The following is a 23,632-nucleotide window of genomic DNA, read 5'->3' as shown; positions in this document are numbered from 1 at the left end:
CAATTTGTCACATGAGAAAACTTCCAGTGAGGTTTGTTGACAAAGTTGGGCACTGTAACTCAAGGTTTTCCAATTCAAAGATTAGGTTACAAGCAAAACGTAAACTCCTTAGCCATATGAGGCTTTGCATGAATTGTTCACTCAACGGTATCATCCTGCTGGGAAATGTAGTATAAGGAAAAAAATGTGATTGATACTACTATGACTGCTCTATTATGTAGAAAATAACGGATGATTGCTCTGAAGCTGTAGCTAAACAAAGTAAGACTGTGTTGTGTCATTTAGTCCAAAAGTTGTCTTTCCCCATGTTTATTGTTGTCTATATGGAATTCAATACCTCTCTTCTCTGCACCTTTCAAAAAAGAAAACAGAAGAAGAGCACATTACAGAAGAATTTTAAAAAATGTAATAGGAATATAAATTGACTAATGTAAAGGGAAATAAAGTGTAGCTTTTGCTTTCATTCTGTGACAAAAGTGGACTCTGGTGACAAGATATTATTTAAAATATCTTGAGAGCTTGTTTGGAGGTTCTAGCAGGGGAGCGCAGCTACTCGTATACCCTTGACTGAAGAACGGTCCTCCTCTATCGGGGAAGGTCGTCCTCTTCGACCGAGCGTGCAGCTTCGGGAGGGACACACATGGAGTGGTGAGGGAGGAAGGGACACCCGCCTAGCCAGCCAGATCAGCCGAATCAACCCTGGCGATCAATGGGGTGACAGATGTCGCAGCCAGATCACCCTCACATCCTTATTTAAAATATCTTAATAGCTACATTAAAGGAAAAAAAAATGTATCTCTAATCTTCTTGGGTCAAGTTGTTTTAATGTAAAATGAAATAGTGATTTTTATATTTGTATATGTAATTATATAGATGTCCATATATACTCATCTCTCTCTCTCTCTCTCCCTCTTATCTCTACATTTATCTCAATATCTGTATCGATCTCTGTCTCTATCATTCATTTTAGAAACTCTAATTTCTAACAATTAATAGATTCTCCAGAGTTTTAAAAAATAATTATTTTCAGAAAATAAGCATAAATTAGAGGAAGAGCTACTTTACGTCTAGAACTATGGAGAGTGCTTTATAATATCTACACAGAAATCCCTTACTGAGTTAATATTTATTCCAGATCATTACAGGTAAAGAAATTAAAGCTCAGAGAGGTTATGTAATAGCTCCAAATCATAGAACTATTATGTGGTAGAACAATGACTCTAACTCATGTCTAATGGCAAAGTTCATACTCTTCTACTACAGCAATCTGCTTTTTTGGATACATGTTGTATCCCATCACTACTGAAAGGAAAAATGACCTGTGAATTTATTTTTGGTGAATGCAGACAAGTCAGTAATTTTTTAATAGGTGCAAATAAGAAGAGTAAAGTCATTACTGATGGCTCTGTGACTGTTTCCTTTGACTATTTTTAAAAATATCTATCTATCCAAATGCACATTGTATAACCAATATTGGTCTTTGTCCATGGAATTACTAGAAGAGAACCCAGAGCAATCCTTAAGAGGTAGGCTACATAAGGCCATAGCTTTCTTTAATGTGATCTCGACTTGATTTTGATTTTGTTTCTGTTGTACAGGATTCTGACAGTTTATTAAGTACTAGGAAACCCACCAAGGAAAACTGTCTGCTACCGCATAGACATTCTTACATTTCAATTTCTTCTTTTCTGTAGCTCCTAATACTCTGCTAAGTTTACTCATTTAGTATTATTCAGATTTTAATTATGAGCATACAATTCTAAGAATGGATGTGTTCATATCAACAACTATATATATATATATATATATATACACACATATACATATATATGATATGTTCTCAATAACCAGTGTAGCAAGTTTATGAAAACAGACTTAACAAAAATTAAAGGTGTTTATTTAAATGAGAGGTAAATTTGTTATGCCAAAGAATCTGGATTTGCATGCCTTTAAAAGAGTAGAATATAAACATGAATTAGTAATGCTTGAGACTTTGGGGTTACAGCTAAAATCCATTAATTTCATTGCCAAGATCAATGTCATGAAACATTGCTGTTTGTTTTCATATAAGAGTTTTATATTTTCAGGCCTTATGTTTAAGTCTTTAATCCATATTGAGTTGATTTTTATGTGTGGTGTAAGATCAGGGTCCAGTTTCATCCTTTTACATGTGGATATTCAGTTTCCCAGAACCATTTTTTGAAAAGACTGTCCTTTCTTCAATGTATATTCTGATGCTCTTGTTGAAGATCAGTTAACTGTACATTCATGGACTTATATCTGGGCTCTCTGTTCTATTCAATTTGTCTATCTATCTGTCTTTATACAAGTACCATATTGTTTTATTTACTATAGCTTTATATATATTATTTGAAATCAAGAAGTATGATGCTTTAAGATTTGTTCTTTCTCAAGACCACTTTGACTATCCTGGATATTTTATTGTTCTATATGAATTCTAGGTCTTTTTTACTATTTCCATAGAAATAGAAATTTCCAAAAAAATCCAAAAAAATTCTATTTTCATTGTGTTTTTGATGGAAATAACATTGAATCATAGATTGCTTTGGATAGTATGAGCATTTTTAACAATATTTGTTCTTCTAAACCATGAGCATGAAATGTCTTTCCATTTATTTGTATCTTTAATTTCTTTCATTAATGTATAAGAGTTTTCAGTGTACAAGTCTTTCACCTCCTTGGTGAAGTTTATTCCCAAGTACTTTATTCTGTTTGATGCTATTCTAAGTGGGATTGCTTTCTTAATTGCCTTTCAGTTATCTCATTCTAATTTATAGAAACACAACAGATTTTTGTATGTTGATTTTGTACACTGAAACTTTACTGAATATGTTTATTAGCTCTAACAGTTTGTTTGTGGAGACTTTGTAGGTCTTTTTATTTATACATTCATGTCATCTGCAAACAGACTATTTTACTTCTTCCTTTCTGATTTGAATGCTTTTTTTTTTATTTTTACTTTTTCTTGCCTAATTGTTATGGCTAGGGCTTTCAGGGATATGTTGAATTGAAATGGTGAGACTGGGCATCTGTGTCTTGTTCCTGATCTGGGAAGAAAAGATTTCCATTTTTTACCATTGAGTATGATGGGCTTCTTATATATGACCTTTATTATGTTGAGGTACATTCTTTCCATGTGTAGTTTGTGGAGCATTTTTATCATGAAAGAGTGTGTCAAATATTTTTCTTCATCTATTGGATAATCAAGAGGTTTTTACTCTCATTCTTTTTTTTAATGTGCAAATCACATTTATTGATCTGCACAGTTTGAACCATTCTTGTATTCCAGGGATGAATCCCACATGATCGTGGTGTATGATCTCGTTAGTGTGCTATGACAGTCAGTTTGTTAATATTTTGTTGAGGAGTTCTGTATCCATGTTCACCAGGGATATTGGCCTATAATTTTATCAAAAGCACAGGGAACAAAAGCAAAAATAGACAAGTTGGACTATATCAAACTAAAAATTTTCTGCACAGGAAAAGGCACAACCAAGAGAGTGTAAAGTCAACCTATGGAATGTGAGAAAATATTTTCAACTCATATGTCTGATAAGTGTTTAATTTCAAATATATACAAGGAACTTCAATAACTAAATTAAAAAAAGAACAACCTAATTTAAAAAAAAAAAAAAATGGGCAAAGGACTTGAATAGACATTTCCCCAAAAGAAGATATACAAATGGCCAGTAGGTATATGAAAAGTGTTCCTCATCACTAAGCATCAGAAATGCAAATCAAACCTGCAAAGAGATATTATCTCACACCTGTCGGGATGGTTATTATTATAACAAAAGATAAAAGCATTGGCAGGATGTGGAATAATTGGAACTTTGTGCCCTGTTGGCATTGATGAAAAATGGTGCAGTCACTGTGAAAAACATAGAGGCTCCTCAGAAAATAAAAATGGAACCATCATACGATCCAGTAACCCAATTTCTGGGAATATATCCAAAAGAACTGAAATCATGATCACAGATATCTGCACTCAGACATTCACTGCAGCATCATTCACAATAGCCAACATATGGAAGTAATTCAAATATCTATTGACAAATGAATGGGTAAAGAAAACATTGTGTATACATACAGTGGAATATTATTTCACCTTAAAAGGAAGGAAATCCTACCATTTGTGACAACATAAACGGACCTGAAAGACATTATGCTAATTGAAGCAAGCCAGTCACAGAAACACAAAGACTATAAAGTTGCATTTATATGAGTTATCTAAAAGAGTCAAAATCATAGAAACAAAATACAAGGGTGGTTGTGAGGTTATGTGGAGGAGGGAAAAATGAAGAGTTGTTCAAAGGGTATAAAGTTACAGTTATACAAAATGAATAAGTTCTGGAGATCTATTATACAACCTAGTGCCTATAGTTAACAATAAAATGTCATGCACTTAAAAACTTAAGAGGGTAGGGGCGCCTGGGTGGCTCAGTCGTTAAGTGTCTGCCTTCGGCTCAGGTCATGATCCCAGGGTCCTGGGATCGAGCCCCTCATCGGGCTCCCTGCTCTGCGGGGAGTCTGCTTCTCCCTCTCCCCCTCTCCCTGCTTGTGTTCCCTCTCTCGCTGTCTCTCTCTCTGTCAAATAAATAAATAAAATCTTTAAAAAAAAAAAAAACTTAAGAGGGTAGAATTTATGCTGTGCTCTTACCAAAATAAATGAATTAATTAAGTTAAAAAATGAAATCTGTTAGTTTCCTCTCTTTTTTTTAAAGATTTTATTTATTTGAGAGAGAGAGAGAATGAGAAGGGGGGAAAGAAGAGGGAGAAGGAGAAACAGACTCCCGCTGAGCAGGGAGCCCCAATGTGGGGCTCGATCCCAGGACCCTGGGATCATGACCTGAGCTGAAGGCAGATCCTTAATTGACTGAGCCACCCAGGCACCCCCTAGTTTTCTCCTTTTATCCTTGAAAATGTTACATAATTTAAATACATAAGGAACATCTATAAATAATTTATACCCAGACTTAGGAACAAAACACTCCAAATCTTTCACTTGTATTATTTCTTATAAGATGACTTTGAAAGTTCTATAAATATAGATGTAAGAAGGCCTGCTTTGCTAAAACTTATTAAAAAAATGTTATTTCTGATTATAATAGCATGTTAACATAAATCTTAAAAATTATTAAAAATGTATTATTTTGACCTAAGTGCTTAAAGTAATAAGTAAAATAAAATAAAAACATGATCTCAGAAACTGTTTATAATTAAACACGTTCAATGACTAAATTTATGAATAAAATTATATTAAATCTTCCTCTAAAATTGTCCTTAAATTTACATGCTGGTAAATAGTAAGTGATTCACTCATTAAAGGAACTCTGGCTAGATGTTTTAATGCTGTAACTGGGGAAATGAAAAGTACTTTACCAACATTAAAAGAAAATCAGAATAGAGAGTTGAAATTAAAATCTTTGTCACAAATGTCATCATAAAGGACAAAGAAAACCAAAGTATCCAATTACTTGTCACCTAAAATTATTTTTTAACAGAAAGTGAATTGCATATTGGTATTTAGCAGAAATATATAAAAGGAGTAGACAAATTATGGTGGACCTTATCCAGATCATTAAATCCATCTTTCTTTTCTGTTTTTCTACCTTAAGAATTTTCTTTTTAAATATTTGCTTGTAATGATCATTGTCCTAGCCAGACCAAATATAGACAAAGATACACTGGTAGTCAGGACTTAGATAAGGTCCTTCTTTCCCATTGGCTCCACTAATATCCACATGTACTCACTGATTTAAAGAGAAATAAGATTCCAAGACAATGCTTTAACGTTGTTCAAAAACTTGGTTCAGAGAAAAGCATGCCAAACTAGAGAGCCCTCCAAATATCAGGGCTCTTCAACAAATTAGATTAATAAGACTTGTAAATGGATATAACAAATCAGACTGAAGAACAAGGACAATAGTCATTCCAAGTACATCCAGACCCAATCCTAAAACAACCATACTGTGGCATATACAGACTGGGAGAAGAAAGTGACTGTGGGATTTCCCATGGAGAGCTCATTTGACACAGGCTATAAGAAGACTTTGAGTTCCAAGCAATTCAGCTGTAACTAAAAATCCATCTGTAGCATCCTTACCCTATCCATATCTCTTTCACTAAGTAATATTTTTTTTAAAAAAGAATGGTATATATTTTTTTCTTATTACTTCATGATACAACCAGGTAACATGCACGTACAGCAATGGCAAAGGATTTCTAGCCCTGAATGGAGGAAACTGACCAGGGATTGATGTTGGAGCCAGGGCAGTGAGGGTCTTACGGTGGCAGTAACCAGTGCCTACTGCAGAGAAGCCCTGCGGTATGGCTCGTGGGCCACCAACTGCAAAGCAACTGACAGAAAAAGAAAGATACTAATTTATTACACCTATAGGATGTCTCTTTGCTGTATCTTGGGATCTTGAAATCCCCATGTCATTTGGAAAAGGGATTTTGCAGGGAATTTAAATTCCTGTACGGGTGAATGGGAAGACAGGACCTGAAACATAGTAGGCACACTTGCAAAGGAAACAAAATCATTCTAGTGTTGTATTAAAAATTTCACAAGGTTGTTTAATTCTTAAATCTGATTTTAATACTTTAAGATTCTTAGCTTTCCTATGCATGAAACTGTTTTTTGTTTTTGTTTTTAAACACATTGTTCATTTTGCAGAGTTTTCTGGTGCTTTTGCTTTTTGAAAAAAAGCCTAATTGTAAAGTCGAGTACAATGTGTGCACGTGTGTGCACTGTGCATGTAAGTGTTCAATACATACGGGTCTTTCTAGCAGAATCTTCCACAAAAAGAGAAGAGATGTCTTCATCCACTCCTGCTTCATTCTTTGCCATACAAGTGTATGCTCCTGTATCTTCATAGCGCACATTGCTTATATGAACCTCACTGCCATTTGCTGAAAACAGAAGGCAAATGCAACTTGTAAACTACGATTTCAGTTTTGGTACAGTGCTTTCCGATTACACAGTCAAGCAGTTCTCTTAGCTTGTCCTAATTAAACTATTTTCCTTTCTACTTCCATGCTTTGGAGGCATGCCAAATTATTCCAAAAGCATTCAAGTGTTTCATAAACTGTGTTGTCATTCTATTACAGAGAGCCCAAAACTCTATGTCAAATGCACACGCTTCGTATTTTATCTTTATTTCCTATTTCCCACATTTCATTAAGTATTTCATATTGATAACTCTAATTCCATTTGTATATTTATTTTTAGTATTCAGAATCCACTTTGCCCTAAGCTTTACAGAATTTGAAAATAATAGCAATATGGTTTATATATAGGAGAATATGCTAAAAAGACTTTTCATAAAGAAATTCAGTGAGCTACATCACGCGAGTGTAGTACGATTGCCACTTATCAGGTACATTATTGAACCAGTATTATATCTGGAATTAGAAGGTAAGGAAATTATTAGGTAAGGAAAACAGAAAGATAATAACACATGATTTGTCTGCAAGATTTATCTTTTGCCAGAAATTTACATAAATAATATTATAATATGGAAATTAATAAGTTAATGTATAATAACCAAAGGATTGAGGGAATAATTAGCTCAACTTTTAAATCTTGGTAAAATAATTTCTTAAGCTAAACCCTGAATAACTAGTTGCTTTCCGCAATGTGGATACCAGGGTATAATTAACCACCAACTATATGTTGGAAATATACAGTGTGCTTTTATATGTATTATTTCTTAATTGTCCTAAATAATACATAATTATCAGAAGCAGAATCAGAGACTCATAAAATGATCTTATGGAAATCATCAATTCAAAAGATAAGGGCTGGACACCTATCAGACTCTAAAATTCAGTGTTTGTTGCGCTCATTTGTTTAGGTTTCCTTTTTTTCTCTTTTACTTCATTTTCATTCTTTCTTTAAGCAATTCTGTGTGTGTTTGTTCCATATTATCCAATCACAAGAACACTATGCGCCATGTGCGACAGAAAGTAATATGACTATTTAAGACAGATAAGGGACAAAATAATCCATACCCCTGTTTGGGGAAAGAAGATAGAAAACTAATGGGAAAAAGAGCATGGGAATGCCAGTGGCTCTCCAGGGATGTGAATGGGATCTGGAAAAGCGGTGAGTGTTTGGGGAGGAATAACCAATTGGATAACCTGAACCTTTTTCTCACTTTACAGATGGTAATGCATATCTCCATTCCCCCCATCCATTGTTGAAAATCACTACTCCAAAACGGAGGTTGGCCATTTTCGGGGGGGGGGGGGTGGTTTTGTTTTCCTGTTAAATGCTGGGTAAACATTTTATGCTTTGGGGGCCATACAGTATCTGTGACAGCTACTCACCTCTGTCATAGCAGCATGAAAGCAGCACGAGCAATATTCTAAAACGTGAGTGTGGCTGTGTTCTAAAAACAAAAACAAAGCCCCCCACATGGCTTTATTTATCAAATAGGCAGCTTCCCAGGTTTGGCCTGTGGGTCTTAGTTTGCAGACCCCTGCTCTAAAAGATAAGGAGTGAACGATGTATTTAAGCCTGCATCAGCTCCTTGTTTTGCATGAAACATGGCTCTCTCCAAAGAACATTCTTTCTCTCAAGACCCACACACTTAACCTAAATTCTCTAGATTTTTTTGAAATATCAAAGTCAATTTATTCCTTCTTCAAATGTTTTCTTCTCAATATTGTTATATGTTCTCCTAACCTTTATGCTCTGTCTTCCTCCTTCTCTACATAATCTACCATTTCTAGATGTGTTCAACTCCAATGCCAGAACTAGCAATTCCCTCGTTCATTTATCATTCTGACACAAATGTCTTACTAACTGCCAAAACTAGAATAAGCTGACATATCTCTGCACTTAGTGTCTCTGCATCTAGCTTTTTGAGTACATTAAGAGATGACTGCATAAGCAAATTTACGAATTTTCAAATTCAGAGTTTTCAGTTTGCAGGATGTTCAGTGCTACTTGGTATTCACTTCACTTGATCTTTAAGATACATGCCTTTCATTTCCTGCTCCATTTTTAGTTCAAATCTTTACTCTGTTTGATGTTTCCCATCCTAACTTCTCACCCCAAGCAAGCGACCTTGTTTTTAAGTCATGAAGTACATACATGTAATTAGCAAATAAACCCAAATCATTTTGCAGTATATATGCTTATTAAATCATCACATTTTATACCTTAAACTTACACAATACTCTGTCAATTATATTTCAATCAAAGCTGGGAAAACAAGGAAAGCCAACTTCCTATATCCATCTACATCTTCACATTTATTTACTTCTCAAAGGAAACTCTCTGTTTCTTTCCAAGGAAAATCCCTTTTCTTTCTGATTTCTACAATTATTTGGTCATCCTTCCCCACCTCCATTATCTGCACATCTTTTTCTTTTCTAGTATTTCTTCAAATTGATGTATTGTCTAAGAAGAAAAAAATATCTTCATTAGTCCTAATCCTTTCCATCAACAGCAACTACCTTTTCTTTTGTCCTCCTTTCAAAATCTGGAGAGATTTTTATACTTTCTTACCTCCTTCTCATTTCTAAAACCACTGAAGACTGATGGCTATAAATACTGTTTTTTCTAAATGTCAAAAGGCCAAACTAATCACCTGACCCATGAATACATTTCAGTGACTTTCCTTGACCTTTCTATGCATTTGGCATTGTTGAACTCTTTCCCATACTTTGTTTTCTTTTCTTCTGTAGGATCACCTTGTTCTCTTGTTTGTTGCTGATTTTTAGTCTCCTTGTGTTATTTACCTTGACTTGCCTTCCAATTAAACATTTTTGCTCTTCTAGGATTTTACTACCTCTCATTAACATATCATCCCATCCATTGATGTATTCAGTCTGTGCCTAGACTTGGACTGCACATGTAAATGCTAACTAAGCATTTGTTGAGTAAATGGATAATGAAATAACTATAGTATTTGGTAACATGTCATCACATGGAATTTAACACGCTTATGCACCCAGATTTATCTCTTAGGTCCTGCTTCCTACTCACTTTTCATTTGTCACATTCTCTCAAAACTGCAGCTTTTTTCTCACTTTTAAAAAATGATAATAGCTACCTTACAAAGGCCCCCACTCTTTCACTATTGAATCTGGAGTGTAACCAACCCCCCAAATGTGCCTTTCTGTATATTCCTATAAGCAAAGATATAATATGCTCATCTAATATGGTTTACTTATATTAAATGGGTAAGAGATGACAAAATCAGAAACTAATTAGAACTTTCTTCACTTTAATTTCTGTTAATCAGATCAATCCTTTTCTATGATTATAGGCACTAAAGATGTAATCAGTATATGTAAACATGTAAATTTTGGGGGTTTACTTCTATTAATACAGAGATTTGTAGGATCTAGGTTGTAAATGTCACAATTACTTTCATATGACATTTTTTACTTGCAAAAATAAGTTAGTAAATATGTCAAAAGATTTATTTAAAAACATATATTGGAACATTCACTGTTAAAGTGGAACAAGAAGTGAAGTCTATGCTTATACAAATAATGCAAAAATGGAAATGCATTCGCTTCTAGCATGAATTGAAGGAATTTAAAGCATACAATAAAGAATATAATGTCATGCAACAGATACTCCAGTAGAACAACTTGTCATGTTCTACTCTTGACAGTGGAAATAAGATTTATACATTTTTAAAATTACTAGTATAATCAACATATATGCAACTGCTTTTGCATTATTTAGATTATTTGACATTACAAATTTTTTTTGTTTTCTACTTACCACATATTCATTATTATTATAATCTGTATAATAATTAATTGTATTTACATATTAGACTGTTAAAACTTAGAATATTTTATATATTGAAATTCAGTAATAACATTCATACCTTTTAAACAATGTAAGTGTGAAACATATTTAGTAACATCTTTTCTTCTCTCTTCATTTGCAAGCTATGCTACAAAATATTCACTAAGGAATTTCTATCCTATTGACACTCACTATGAAGTATGATTTAAACATTTAAATGACCCCTTCAGAATGTATTCTATGAAGAAATCCACCTATTCTGTTCAGCAAATCTGTTATAATTCATAGGACAAGCATTTAAAAGATACATAATATAATATTTTACTTATTGCCAAAATAATGATATAATTAATTATGATAAGACTGTTATTTAAAAAACTAAAAATACTAATGGACTCTATTTCAAATATAATGTCTTAAGAACAAGTATTTTTTTTTCATATGCATGACATTTTGTTGCCATCAGCTAGTTTTTTTTTTTTTTTAAATCATGTAAACTTTGTTATAAATTTTAGTATAAAGTTTCTACATGGTCATTTAAGAGGAAAAAATGCAAATAAAATGCACCTTGAAGTGTGAGTTGTTTGGACAGCTTTGGTGTAATATCAATTCCATTCTTGAGCCAGCCAAGCTGAGGGTTTGGTATCCCCTCTGCATGGCACCTGAGACTTGCGGTTACCCCAGGTTCTCGAGCCTGACTCTCTGGATACACCCGGATTACTGGAGGGACTACAAGAAGAAATGGGGAAAAAATTGAATTAGTAAGCCATATTCTTTGATTTTCCAAAAATTGCAATGTGAGAAAATTGCCAATTATATAATTTAATGATACATATTTCTATAGATCTTAGTTTCCAAATACCATCATCTGCAAAAATGTGCCAGTTTTCCCTACATAAAAGTTATTCTGAGACTATGCCAGGAAAGATACAAGCTGAGTCTGGGATATCCCGTTTTGGTAATAAAATAAGTTTTCTCTCTTTTTTTTTTTTAAAGATTTTATTTATTTATTTGAGAGAGAGAATGAGAGACAGCACAAGAGGGAAGAGGGTGAGAGGGAGAAGCAGACCCCCCGCTGAGCAGGGAGCCCGATGCAGGACTCGATCCTGGGACTCCAGGATCATGACCTGAGCCGAAGGCAGTCGCTTAACCAACTGAGCCACCCAGGCGCCCTAAAAGAAGTTTTCAAAGGATGATAGAAACATCAAAAAAAAAAAAAATACAAAAGCTAACTTAAAGGGACTCTTATTTGCCAAATATGAGAAAATTTGAGCATTAAAATAATTAGCAATTATAAAGAAAATAAGGAATTAAATAAGACTTAAAGAATTCAGTTATATAAATGAGTAAATGAATATAAAAATGAGAAAGAATGAAAATCTTTTCCTTACCACAGCATGTTTAAAAAATCAGGATAACAATTACATTTACAGAAGCATCCAAAAAATAAAATATTTAGAAATAAATTTCACCAAGGAGGTGAAAGATTTTCACACTGAACACTGCAAAATGACTTGAAAGAATTTAAAGAAAAACTAACTCCATGAAAAGTCATGTGTTTATGAATTGAAATAATTAATTAGTAGGATAGTAAGAATTGGTAAGAATTATCAGTAAGATGACCATTCTCCAAAAAAATTGATCTATAGATACAATGTAATCCCTATCAAAATTCCAGCTGCATTTTTTTTCTTTTTGCAGAAATGGAAGAGCTAATCCTCGGATTTATCTAGAATCACAAGGGACCCCCAAATAGATAAAACAACATTGAAAAAGAATAACACTGGAGGTTTCATACCTCTCAATTTCCAAATATACTACAAAGTATGTGTATAGTATATATACAAATATATATGCATATAATATACACACACACACACACATATATAGTAACCAAAACAATGTGATACTGGCATAAGAAAAAAATTTAAGCCTATGAAATAAAGTTGGCAATGCAGAAATAAAACTATTAATCTTTGGTTAATTGATTTTCAACATAGATGCCAAGAAATAGTCTTTTCAAGAACTGATGCTGAAACAACTGGATATCCATATGCAAACAAATGAACTTGAACCCCTACCTCACAAAATATATATAAAAATTAGCTCAAAATTAATAAAAGACCTAAATGTAGGAGCTAAAATAATAAAGCACTTAGAAGAAAACAGGGGTAAATCTTCCTGACCTTGTATTTTACCATGGTTTCTTAAATGTGACCCCAAAACACAAGCAACAAAAGAAAAATCAATAAATTGAACCTCATTAAAATTAAAATTTGAGGTGCATCAAAGGACACTACCAACAAAGTGTAAATACAACTCACAGAATAAAACAATATTTGCAAATTATATCTGATAACATACTAGTATCCAGAATATATAATGAGCTATTATAACCCAGCAACAAAAGGCAAACCACTCCTTTTGCATAGCAAAGGAAACTGTCAACATAATGAAAAGGAAACCTACAGAATGGGAGAAACTCTTTGTAAACCAAATTATCTGATAAATGGTTAATATCTAAAATATACAATGAACTCATACACTTTAATAGAAAAAAGCAATTAAAACATGGGCAAAGTACCTAAATATACATTTTCCAAGGAAACTGCAACCTCAGAAAATATCTAATACTGGGACCACCTGGCTAAGCTGTTCTCGAGTTCTTTAGTTGTCTCATTTCTCTACTTACTATCTCATATCTCTATTGTCCTGTTATTGTCTCATAAGGTAATAAATGTTTGTTGTTTTAAGCCACTAAGTTTTAGGATAATTTATTGTTTGCTAGTATATATAGTTAAGTTTCTTGGTAGAAGAGGTTTCGTCTTATTTGATCATTATATCCCTTTGCATGGTTGAGTGATAAAAGTATTGTAGAGCATGAAGCGTTCCTCAAAATGCATATTACAGCCGTACTACATATCTTTTATTCACGCTCACATTTTAGCATTTGTTATTTAGAATGACCATGAGAACATATGTACCCTGCATTTGCCTTAGTAAGGATATGACTTGGTAAATAAGGAGAAACACCCTGGCTCTCAGGGCAAGAATTTTCTGCTGGAGCTATCTTAGCAAAAGACAATGGACAGAAATGTTCACCTGGACCATCTTGCTCTTTGGTTAACTAATATACTTTGAACTGCGTGATTTCTTTTATTTTCGCCCAATGGAATGCCTGTCAAAGATGCAAGGTCAACGACCAGACTGAGACTCTCTTTAGGCTCTCAACTCTAGCCCAAAGTTAATTTCACCACTGTTCTTTCTAGCGACTAGAGTAGCCATTGTATATACAAATTAAATTGACTAACAAATAAACGTCAGCCTTCTAGATTTACTGAAGTTATAAAAGTAATTCAAACCAAGAGACTAGTTGAAGCCACAATCAGGACTACAGATACGCTTATCATCCTACTGGCCCTTTCATTTTGGCTATACAGTAGAGATCTTAAACTAGACTCATATCAGCTCTAACATGGAGACAAAGGGAAGGAAGGGGTACTCAGAAATGCCCAGTAATCCTTTCAAATCGAAGCTGGGTCTTGACTTTGTGAATTGCTTTTAATAGTTTCTGGAGGAGAAAAATAATAAACTTCCAAAGTTCTGGGCACCAGATTTTTGCTGCATCCTTTCATCCTCTCCTAAATATAATTCAAAACAAACGTGCTATACACAAACATCCACAACAATAATGGGAGTGAAACCACGCTCTGATTTCTTTTAGCCTTGATGACTATTTAAATGGTGCCTTTTAAAATGTCAAATATGTTTTCAAAAATAGTCCTCATAAAATTTCTGCACATACTTTCTTGGTAACATAGAGCACATATTTAGGCTTTTGGTATATATCTAAAAGCACACAGTATTTTTTGTACCTTTTTATTATATTGGAGGTTCAAGTAAATAACTTTTTAAAGAGATACGATAATATACTTCCAGCAAAACCACATTACCATAAGATCTGGAGTAAAGAGATTTTTTTCAAATACTCAGACCTAATCTCTAATCTCTTAACAACTCAGGAGTTAGGAGATGAGCTTTTTAAAAAGACTTACATAGAGTGCCAAAATGGAAAACTACTCTCTCAATAAACATTTAAGAGAAGAAAATGTATCTTGACACAAAACTTGTAGCCAAAGCAAGGACCAATGTTTCGTGCAACATTCTTTGGAATAGCAAAAAATTGAGATGACCTAAATATATTGAAAATTAGTTTGAAATGAAGCACATCAATTAACTCAATGATAACAATAGATTCTACATCATTCATATTTAAAAATGTAGATATTATATAGGTCATCTATATTGTCACTGATACTCCCCAAAGGACAACTTTTCAAATAAGATGTTCAATTTCTCCCTGTGTTCCTACTTGTTTCTACTTTATTGACACATTTGCATGTGAACTGAAAGGAAAACAATGAATAATAATTTTTGCCATATTGAACTTTTATACCCAACTAGATATATCGTAGTTTGAAAAAATAGCAATACTCATATAATATGCTTAGTATATTGCTATCAAGTGATGGTCTGAAAAATATCTCTTAACTCACACATAATTGAAGGATAAGTGATTGGCATAACAACTATTTAACCTCAGTGACAAGCTACACATTTAAAAGTAGGTTATTTTTCCCGAGATACATATTATGAAATATAAATGAGGATTGATGGCAGCTTGAATTAAAAAGTCAATAATCCTCCAGAGAACATTTCAAGCCATTTGTTACAGTCATTTTTAGTTAGAAAGTGCACTCTATGAACTTGTCTTTCCTTGCTGTTAGTGTTGCATGAATAAAGAAACTGATGAAGACCACCAAAGAGTTTTCACATTGGATTTAGAATCCAGTCTGTGTGTGCTATCATGAAAATCTTTAAATAAGGCTCCCAATATTTTAAGCCAAAGGTAATATTTAAAAGTAAGTGTATATACACTGAAAATTTCCTAATGATATTCAATGTCTCACCAAAATTACTCAGGAAGCAGTTTATTTGATATAATATTATCTAATAATGTCAAATGATATCTATATTAAATAGTATAATATTATGTGCTTATATGTATATAAACATATTAATAATGTAGTTGAGATTATTACATATTGTTCAATATCATTCTATAAATTATAATCAAATAAGTTTCTGTCACTTAAAAAAAGAGATATAAGAGGATGTAAATATGTGAAATTTATTCATGAACAAAATTTAAGAAACACATAAAACATGATCTGTTTATTTTAAATTTTAGGATAATATACAAATATTTATTGAGCAACTTCTGAGTGTAGCAAATTGTGGTAGATGACTTTCTCTCTCCATCTCTTATATGCTATGTTTTATACATTAACACGTTGAGTGAGTATTGAGTTCAGGTTTTGAAATTAGCCAAATGAACACTGGAAAAAACGCATTTTGTCTTATCTGGTAACAATTATAAAATAAATGTTCCCATACACATAACTACTGGAATTTGACTACTTGGAATCTAAATATAAAATCTGATTAGGTGTTTGGCAGTTATATATAAGGTATATTTGAGGTCCTTGAAAAATTATATTTTAAAATGTAAAGATCAAGTAATTATCAGTGCATTTATAGTAATTTGGAGAGGTATTAATAATTCACCTCAAATGGATGCAACTTCTCAAGGAAACTGAACTACTTATTTCCGTAAGCCTGTTAAGATAACTATCATCTTGTGACTATATTGAACTAATACAATAAAATTGTATTTAATTTATCTTATGGTTCTTAGAGCATAAAGTATAAGTAATCGGATACTGTATATGGAGGACTAGTTGCTCTAAGAATACATACTTAAGGCTAATACTTTTTAACTAGTTATAGAAATTAAAATGGGAAAGGGGTTCTGATACTAAACATTAAATTTAGAATCAAAAAGGTAGATAAGCTAAAGAAAATAACAGTATAACTAGTACAAGTATATTTTACTAGATCTTTCTTCCTGGAAACTTTGGGGTCTATATGGAATCAGTTGTGAAGATTTATCAGCTCAAAACCACAAAGTATTGAATAATATGAATACATATAAAACTAAGATTGATGGATATATTTCTTAAAGGTCTATAATAACTTCCTTGTATTAAAATAAATCAGTGTTTTTCTCAATATTAGGACGTATCTAATAGAATCTAATCATCTTTCTAATCTAGTATTAGAAATGATCTAACGAAAAAAAATAGATATCTATAAATACTAAGCCCTGCTTTTTTCATCCTTTAACTTTTATTCTGTGATCTTTCTTTAGAAATCGCTGCATTGTTACAGAAAGTATAAAAACAGCATAACCTGGGTACTTTGGAAGCCTGATTTTCAAGTCAGGAAGCAGAGATCACTGACCCAATACAGTGACTGCAATCCTACTGAAAACAGAAATGAATTTAAGGTGAGTTGTCAGGTCACTGGTATGTAAACAACTAAACATTAGATTTTTTTTTTTCTTGATGCCATTTTCTTGTGTTCTTTTGAAGGCGTCTATCACTGCTCTTCCACAAATTATTCACACAGCTGCAACTGTTAGAAAAGTTCTAAGAAAGCTTGAGGGTAAGAATATAAATGGCTCGGAAGTAGTGCTGACTCACAGTGGCATCTGGATTGTTCTGTTTGTATTATGACTTCCTTTGTCATTAAAGCAACTTTCCTATGAAAAATTACAGACAGAGTTTAATAAATATTTTAAATGCTACTGAGCTTGTCCAATGTCTTTTGTCTCTGACATTATTAAAGCCATCAATTTCTCTTTAACTTTGTCCCAAAGCAGTCTTTTTATATTCATGACTTTCACACTGCCTCTTGTCAATATTACAAAACTCTCTGATCACATTATTGCAGCCTTCATAAAAATGTAGAGAATGCAATGAATGTTGGAGGCGAAATATAAATTAACAAAAACAGACTTATGGTCATAAACTTTTGTGATTTTTCTATTGGGTCTTCCTATTTATCCTACAGTATTTTAACAAATCACAACTTTTTAAGATATTTTGAAAGGGACAGCAGTCTATCCTAGTTTAATGAACTTACATCTATTCTACTGATCCTTAAAGTTAGTGGCCCTTTTAATCCCCAATTTTAAAAAAAATATCAAAAGCCATCATTTACAGAAATGCTCTCTGAAACAAAACCTAGCCAAAGCATTCAAGGTAATAATATAGAATGTTGTTTTTCTAAATCAATGAAGAAAGAATTAATGAAAAAGATAATTTGATGTCTGGCACATGATGGATACTGTTTTTTTTTTTTTTTTCTTAGACATTATTTACCTTTGTTTAATATATATTTAATTTAAAGTTTCAGGAGATCTCAAATTATTTGAGGCACGGAGTGTGCAGTAGATACATTACAACAACCCCTCCACATACACACCTGAAAATCTGAATGTATTTTTAACACTCTATGCTCTAAGGGATAAAATATGTAATTTCTCTAAGTCTCAGTTTCCCCATTTATAAAGTTTGAAACCCTTCCTAGGATTAAATTGATTAAAAGAAACAATGTATGACAAGTTGAAATATTAGGTGTCTTAACTCGCACACTTTTTCCAGAAATCATATTTTTGCTATTACATGCAGAATGAGTGAGACTTAATAGGAGAAATGACAAATGTATGTAATTTCACTAGTCAATACCAATTGATTAGTAGAAATGGACTTTTTAGAGATCCAAATTGGAAGTGGCCTATACCCACGCATGGGTTCAATGGGATAGAAAAGTTATAATTGATCAGCCATATCTGCCAGGACTAGAGAAAGGGAAATGGAAGCAAGACACATTTTGAAAACTTGTTTAATGTTTAAGATGTAAATATAAACCCTATCTAAATATAATATATAACTAGATTTATTCAAAGCTGCCTCTAAAATAATTCTAAACAGGTCGAGTGAATCTTCTAAGCTCTTCCTCAGTCACATTTGTACCCCATTGGCCATATAACTAGTAAGTGCACACATGCCCTGTAAAAAGGGTTTTTGTGACTTGAGAGTAAGAAAAACAATTGCATTATTTGGAGCTTAAAAAGATGGAGAAAACATATGTCTTTCAATGTAATATTAAAACGTGTGGTGGGGGGCGGAGCAAGATGGCGGAGGAGTAGGAGACCTTGATTTCGTCTGGTCTCAGGAATTCAGCTGGATAGGGATCGAACCATTCTGAACACCTACAAACTCAACAGGAGATAAAAGAAAAGAATAGCAACAACTCTCTGAACAGAAAAGCGACCACTTTCTGGAAGGTAGGACGTGCGGAGAAGTGAATCCGAGGTGATATTCAGGAGGATAGATGGTGGGGGAGGGGGCCTCTGTCAGCCGCTTCTGGCAAGTGATAGAGCCGCGGAGCACAAAATCGGAACTTTTAGAAGTCGGCTCCGCTGAGGAACGTTGCTCCAGTGGCTAAGTGGGGGGTGGAACCCTCGTGGGACAGTGTGGTCTCAGGACCCTCGGGGTCACAGAAAGACCGGGGGTGCCTGAGTGCAGCAGAGCTCCCAGGTATTGGAGCAGGGGAGCCGGCTGCAGAGACGGAGCCGAGGAGCGGGCTCTCAGCTCGGGGTTGCCATAAACCATGATCTGCGGCACAGTCAGGCCACTGCTCCTCCAGCTGGGACCCAACAAGTGGCAGATCCGGGGAGACTCACCTTCCTTCCCGGGGAGGAGTGCTGCAGGAGCACACCGCAGGGATCTGTTGGGTTTGGAGGCTCCACACTGAGTTGGGTGCCATAGATAGAAACGCTCGGACACAGGCCGGGTGAGCATGGAGTGTGGCCGGAGACCGGGAAGACGGAGTGACTGACTGCTTTTCTCTGGGGGCTCACTGAGGAGCGGGGCCCCGAGTTCTCGGCTCCTCCGGGGCGGAGATTGGGAGGCCACCATTTTCACTCTCTGCCTCCAAAGCTGTACGGAAAGCTTGCAGGGAATAAAAGCTCCTGAGAGCAAACCCGAGCAGATTACATAGCCCGGACTGGCAAGGGCGGGGCAATTCTGCCTCCAGCAAAGACATTTGGGAACCACGGCACAGGCCCCTCCCCCAGAAGATCAGTGAGAACAGCCAGCCAAGACCAAGTTTACCGATCAATGAGAACAGCAGAACTCCAGTGCTAGGGGAATAAGGCACATAGAATCCATGGCTTTTTTGCCATGATTCTTTAGTCTTTCAAAGTTAATTTTTTTTTAACTGTCTTTTTTTTTTTGAATTTTTCTTTTTCCATTTTTCAACCAACATCTTATCAATACCTTTTTTAAAAAACATTTTTATTTTTCATTTTTAGAGTCATATTCTATCCCTTCATAGTAGTTACCCTTATTTTTGGCATATATATATAAATTGTTCTCTCTTTAAAATTTTGAGATAGTTTCTTCTAACAGATCAAAATATACGCTAAATCTCTAGTGTATGGTTTGTTCTACTCTCCTGCCTGATCACATTCTCTCCGTTTTTTTTTTTTTAAATCCTCTTTTCTTTTTTCAAACAACTTCTTATCAATTCCTTTTATAATTTTTTTTATAATTTTCATCTTTACAGTCATAGTCCATCCCTTCATCATATCAACCCTTATTTTTGTATGTATATAAGTTTTTCTTTCTTTAAAATTTTGGGAGGCACTTTCTTCTAACAGACCAAAATACGCCCAAAATCTAGTGTGTGGCACTGATCTATGCACCAGCCTGATCATATTTGATCATATTCTGGGTTTTTTTTGTTCTGATTTGTTAGTTTTTATCTTTATCTTTTTCTTTTTCTTTTTTTTTCTTTTTCTTTTTTCTTTCTTTCCCTTTCTTTTCCCCTGGCTTCAGGTCTTTTCTGATTTGTTTAGAGTATATTTTCTGGGGATGTTGTTACCCTGTTAGCATTTTGTTCTCTCATTAATCTGTTCTCCTATGGACAAGATGACAAGATGGAAAAAATCACCTCAAAAAAAAGAACAAAAGGGAGTACCGACTGCCAGGGACCTACTCAATACGGACATTAGTACAATGTCAGATCTAGAGTTCAGAAGCATCACTTTAAAGATACCAGCTGGGCTTGAAAAAAGCATGGAAGTTATTAGAGAAACACTTTCTGGAGAAATAAAAGAACTAAAATCTAACCAAGTCAGAATCAAAAAGGCTATTAATGAGGTGCAATAAAAAATGGGGGCATTAACTGCTAGAATAAATGAGGCAGAAGAGAGAATCAGTGATATAGAAGACAAAATGATGGAAAATAAAGAAGCTGAGAAAAAGAGAAAAAAACAACTACTGGATCACGAGGGCAGAATTCGAGAGATAAGTGATACCGTAAGACAAAACAACATTAGAATAATTGGGATACCAGAAGAAGAAGAAAGAGAGAGAGGGGCAGAAGGTATATTGGAGCAAATTATAGCAGAGAACTTCCCTAATTTGGCGAAGGAAACAGGCATCAAAATCTAGGAAAAACAGAGAAACCCTCTCAAAATCAATAAAAATAGGTCAACACCCTGACATCTAATAGTAAAACTTATGAGTCTCAGAGACAAAGAGAAAATCCTGAAAGCAGCTTGGGAGAAGAGATATGTAACCTACAATGGTAGAAACATTAGATTGGCAACAGGCCTATCCACAGAGACCTGTCAGGCCAGAAAGGACTGGCAGGATATATTCAGAGCACTAAATGAGAAAAATATGCAGCCAAGAATACTATATCCAGCTAGGCTGTCACTGAAAATAGAAGGACAGATAAAAAGCATCCAGGACAAACAAAAACTAAAGGAATTTGCAAACGCGAAACCAGCCCTACAAGAAATATTGAAAGGGGTCCTCTAAGCAAAGAGAGAGCCTAAAAGCAACAGAGACCAGAAAGGAACACAGACAATATACAGTAACAGTCACCTTACAGGCAATACAATGGCACTAAATTCCTATCTTTCAATAGTTACCCTGAATGTAAATGGGCTAAATGCCCCAATCAAAAGACACAGGCTATCAAATTGGATTAAAAAACAAGACCCATTGATATGCTGTCTGCAAGAGACTCATTTTAGACCCAAAGACAACCCCAGATTGAAAGTGAGGGGGTGGAAAACCACTTACCATGCTAATGGACACCAAAAGAAAGCTGGGGTGGCAATCCTTCTATCAGACAAATTAGATTTTAAACCAAAGACTGTAATAAGAGATGAGGAAGGACACTATATCCTACTTAAAGGGTCTATCCAACAAGAAGAACTAACCATTGTAAATATCTATGCCCCTAACATGGGAGCAGCCAATTATATAAGGCAATTAATAACAAAAGCAAAGAAACACATCGACAACAACACAATAATAGTGGGGGACTTTAACACCCCCCTCACTGAAATGGACAGATCATCTAAGCAAAAGATCAACAAGGAAATAAAGACTTTAAATGACACACTGGACCAAATGGACTTCACAGACATATTCAGAGCAGTCCATCCCAAAGCAATGGAATACACATTCTTCTCTAGTGCCCATGGAACATTCTCCAGAATCGATCACATCCTAGGTCACAAATCAGGTCTCAACCGGAACCAAAAGATTAGGATCATTCCCTGCCTATTTTCAGACCACAATGCTTTGAAACTAGAACTCAATCACAAGAGGAAAGTTGGAAAGAACTCAAATACATGGAGGCTAAAGAGCATCCTACTAAAGAATGAATGGGTCAACCAGGAAATTAAAGAAGAATTAAAAAAATTCATGGAAACTAATGAAAATGAAAACACAACTGTTCAAAATCTTTGGGATGCAGCAAAGGCAGTCCTAAGAGGAAAGTATATAGCAGTACAAGCCTTTCTCAAAAAACAAGAAAGGTCTCAAGTACACAACCTAACCCTACACCTAAAGGAGCTGGAGAAAGAACAGCAAATAAAGCCTAAACCCAGCAGGAGAAGAGAAATAATAAAGATCAGAGCAGAAATCAATGAAATAGAAACCAAAGAACAGTAGAACAGATCAATGAAACTAGGAGCTGATTCTTTGAAAGAATTAACAAGATTGATAAACCCCTGGCCACACTTACCAAAAAGAAAAGAGAAATGAACCAAATCAGCAAAATCATGAATGAAAGAGGAGAGATCACAACCAACACCAAAGAAATACAAACAATTATAAGAACATATTATGAGCAACTCTATGCCAGCAAATTAGATAACCTGGAAGAAATGAATGCATTCCTAGAGATGTACCAACTCCCAAAACTGAACCAGGAAGAAATAGAAAACCTGAACAGACCTATAACCACTAAGGAAATTGAAGCAGTCATCAAAAATCTCCCAACAAACAAAAGCCCAGGGCCAGATGGCTTCCCAGGGGAATTCTACCAAGCATTTCAAGAAGAATTAATACCTATTCTTCTGAAACTGTTCCAAAAAATAGAAATGGAAGGAAAACTTCCAAACTCGTTTTATGAGGCCAGCATTATCTTGGTCCCAAAACCAGACAAAGACCCCATCAAAAAGGAGAATTACAGACCAAGATCCTTGATGAACATGGATGCAAAAATTCTCACCAAAATACTAGCCAATAGGATCCAACAGTACATTAAAAGGATTATTCACCACGACCAAGTGGGATTTATCCCTGGGCTGCAAGGTGGGTTCAAAACCCACAAATCAATCAATGTGATACAATACATTAATTAAAGAAAGAACAAGAACCATAGGATCCTCTCAATAGATGCAGAAAAAGCATTTGACAAAGTACAGCATCCTTGCTTGATCAAAACTCTTCAGAGTGTAGGGATAGAGGGTACATACCTAAATATCATAAAAGCCATCTAGGAAAAACCCACAGCGAATATCATTCTCAATGGGGAAAAACTGAGAGCTTTCCC

The 23,632-nt window shown here is 34.4% G+C and overlaps 1 protein-coding gene across 3 annotated transcripts in view; it reads right to left on the bottom strand.

The window, feature by feature from the left end:
- FSTL5 (follistatin like 5) overlaps nucleotides 1-23,632 on the bottom strand; it is a 673,395-nt gene that overhangs the window by 128,341 nt on the left and 521,422 nt on the right. For all 3 annotated transcript variants that reach the window (XM_021698885.1, XM_021698886.1, XM_021698887.1), the window contains exons 8-9: nucleotides 11,369-11,530; nucleotides 6,802-6,936 (exon numbers count right to left, since the gene is read on the bottom strand). In XM_021698885.1, the coding sequence (XP_021554560.1) occupies nucleotides 6,802-6,936; nucleotides 11,369-11,530 (297 nt within the window). The remainder of the gene's footprint in view (nucleotides 1-6,801; nucleotides 6,937-11,368; nucleotides 11,531-23,632) is intronic.

This window comes from Neomonachus schauinslandi, chromosome 2 (genome assembly GCF_002201575.2).
Source record: "Neomonachus schauinslandi chromosome 2, ASM220157v2, whole genome shotgun sequence".
NCBI classification, from domain to species: domain Eukaryota; kingdom Metazoa; phylum Chordata; class Mammalia; order Carnivora; family Phocidae; genus Neomonachus; species Neomonachus schauinslandi.
The sequence above is the reverse complement of the archived record's forward strand: the minus strand, read 5'-3'. Positions and strand labels throughout refer to the sequence as shown.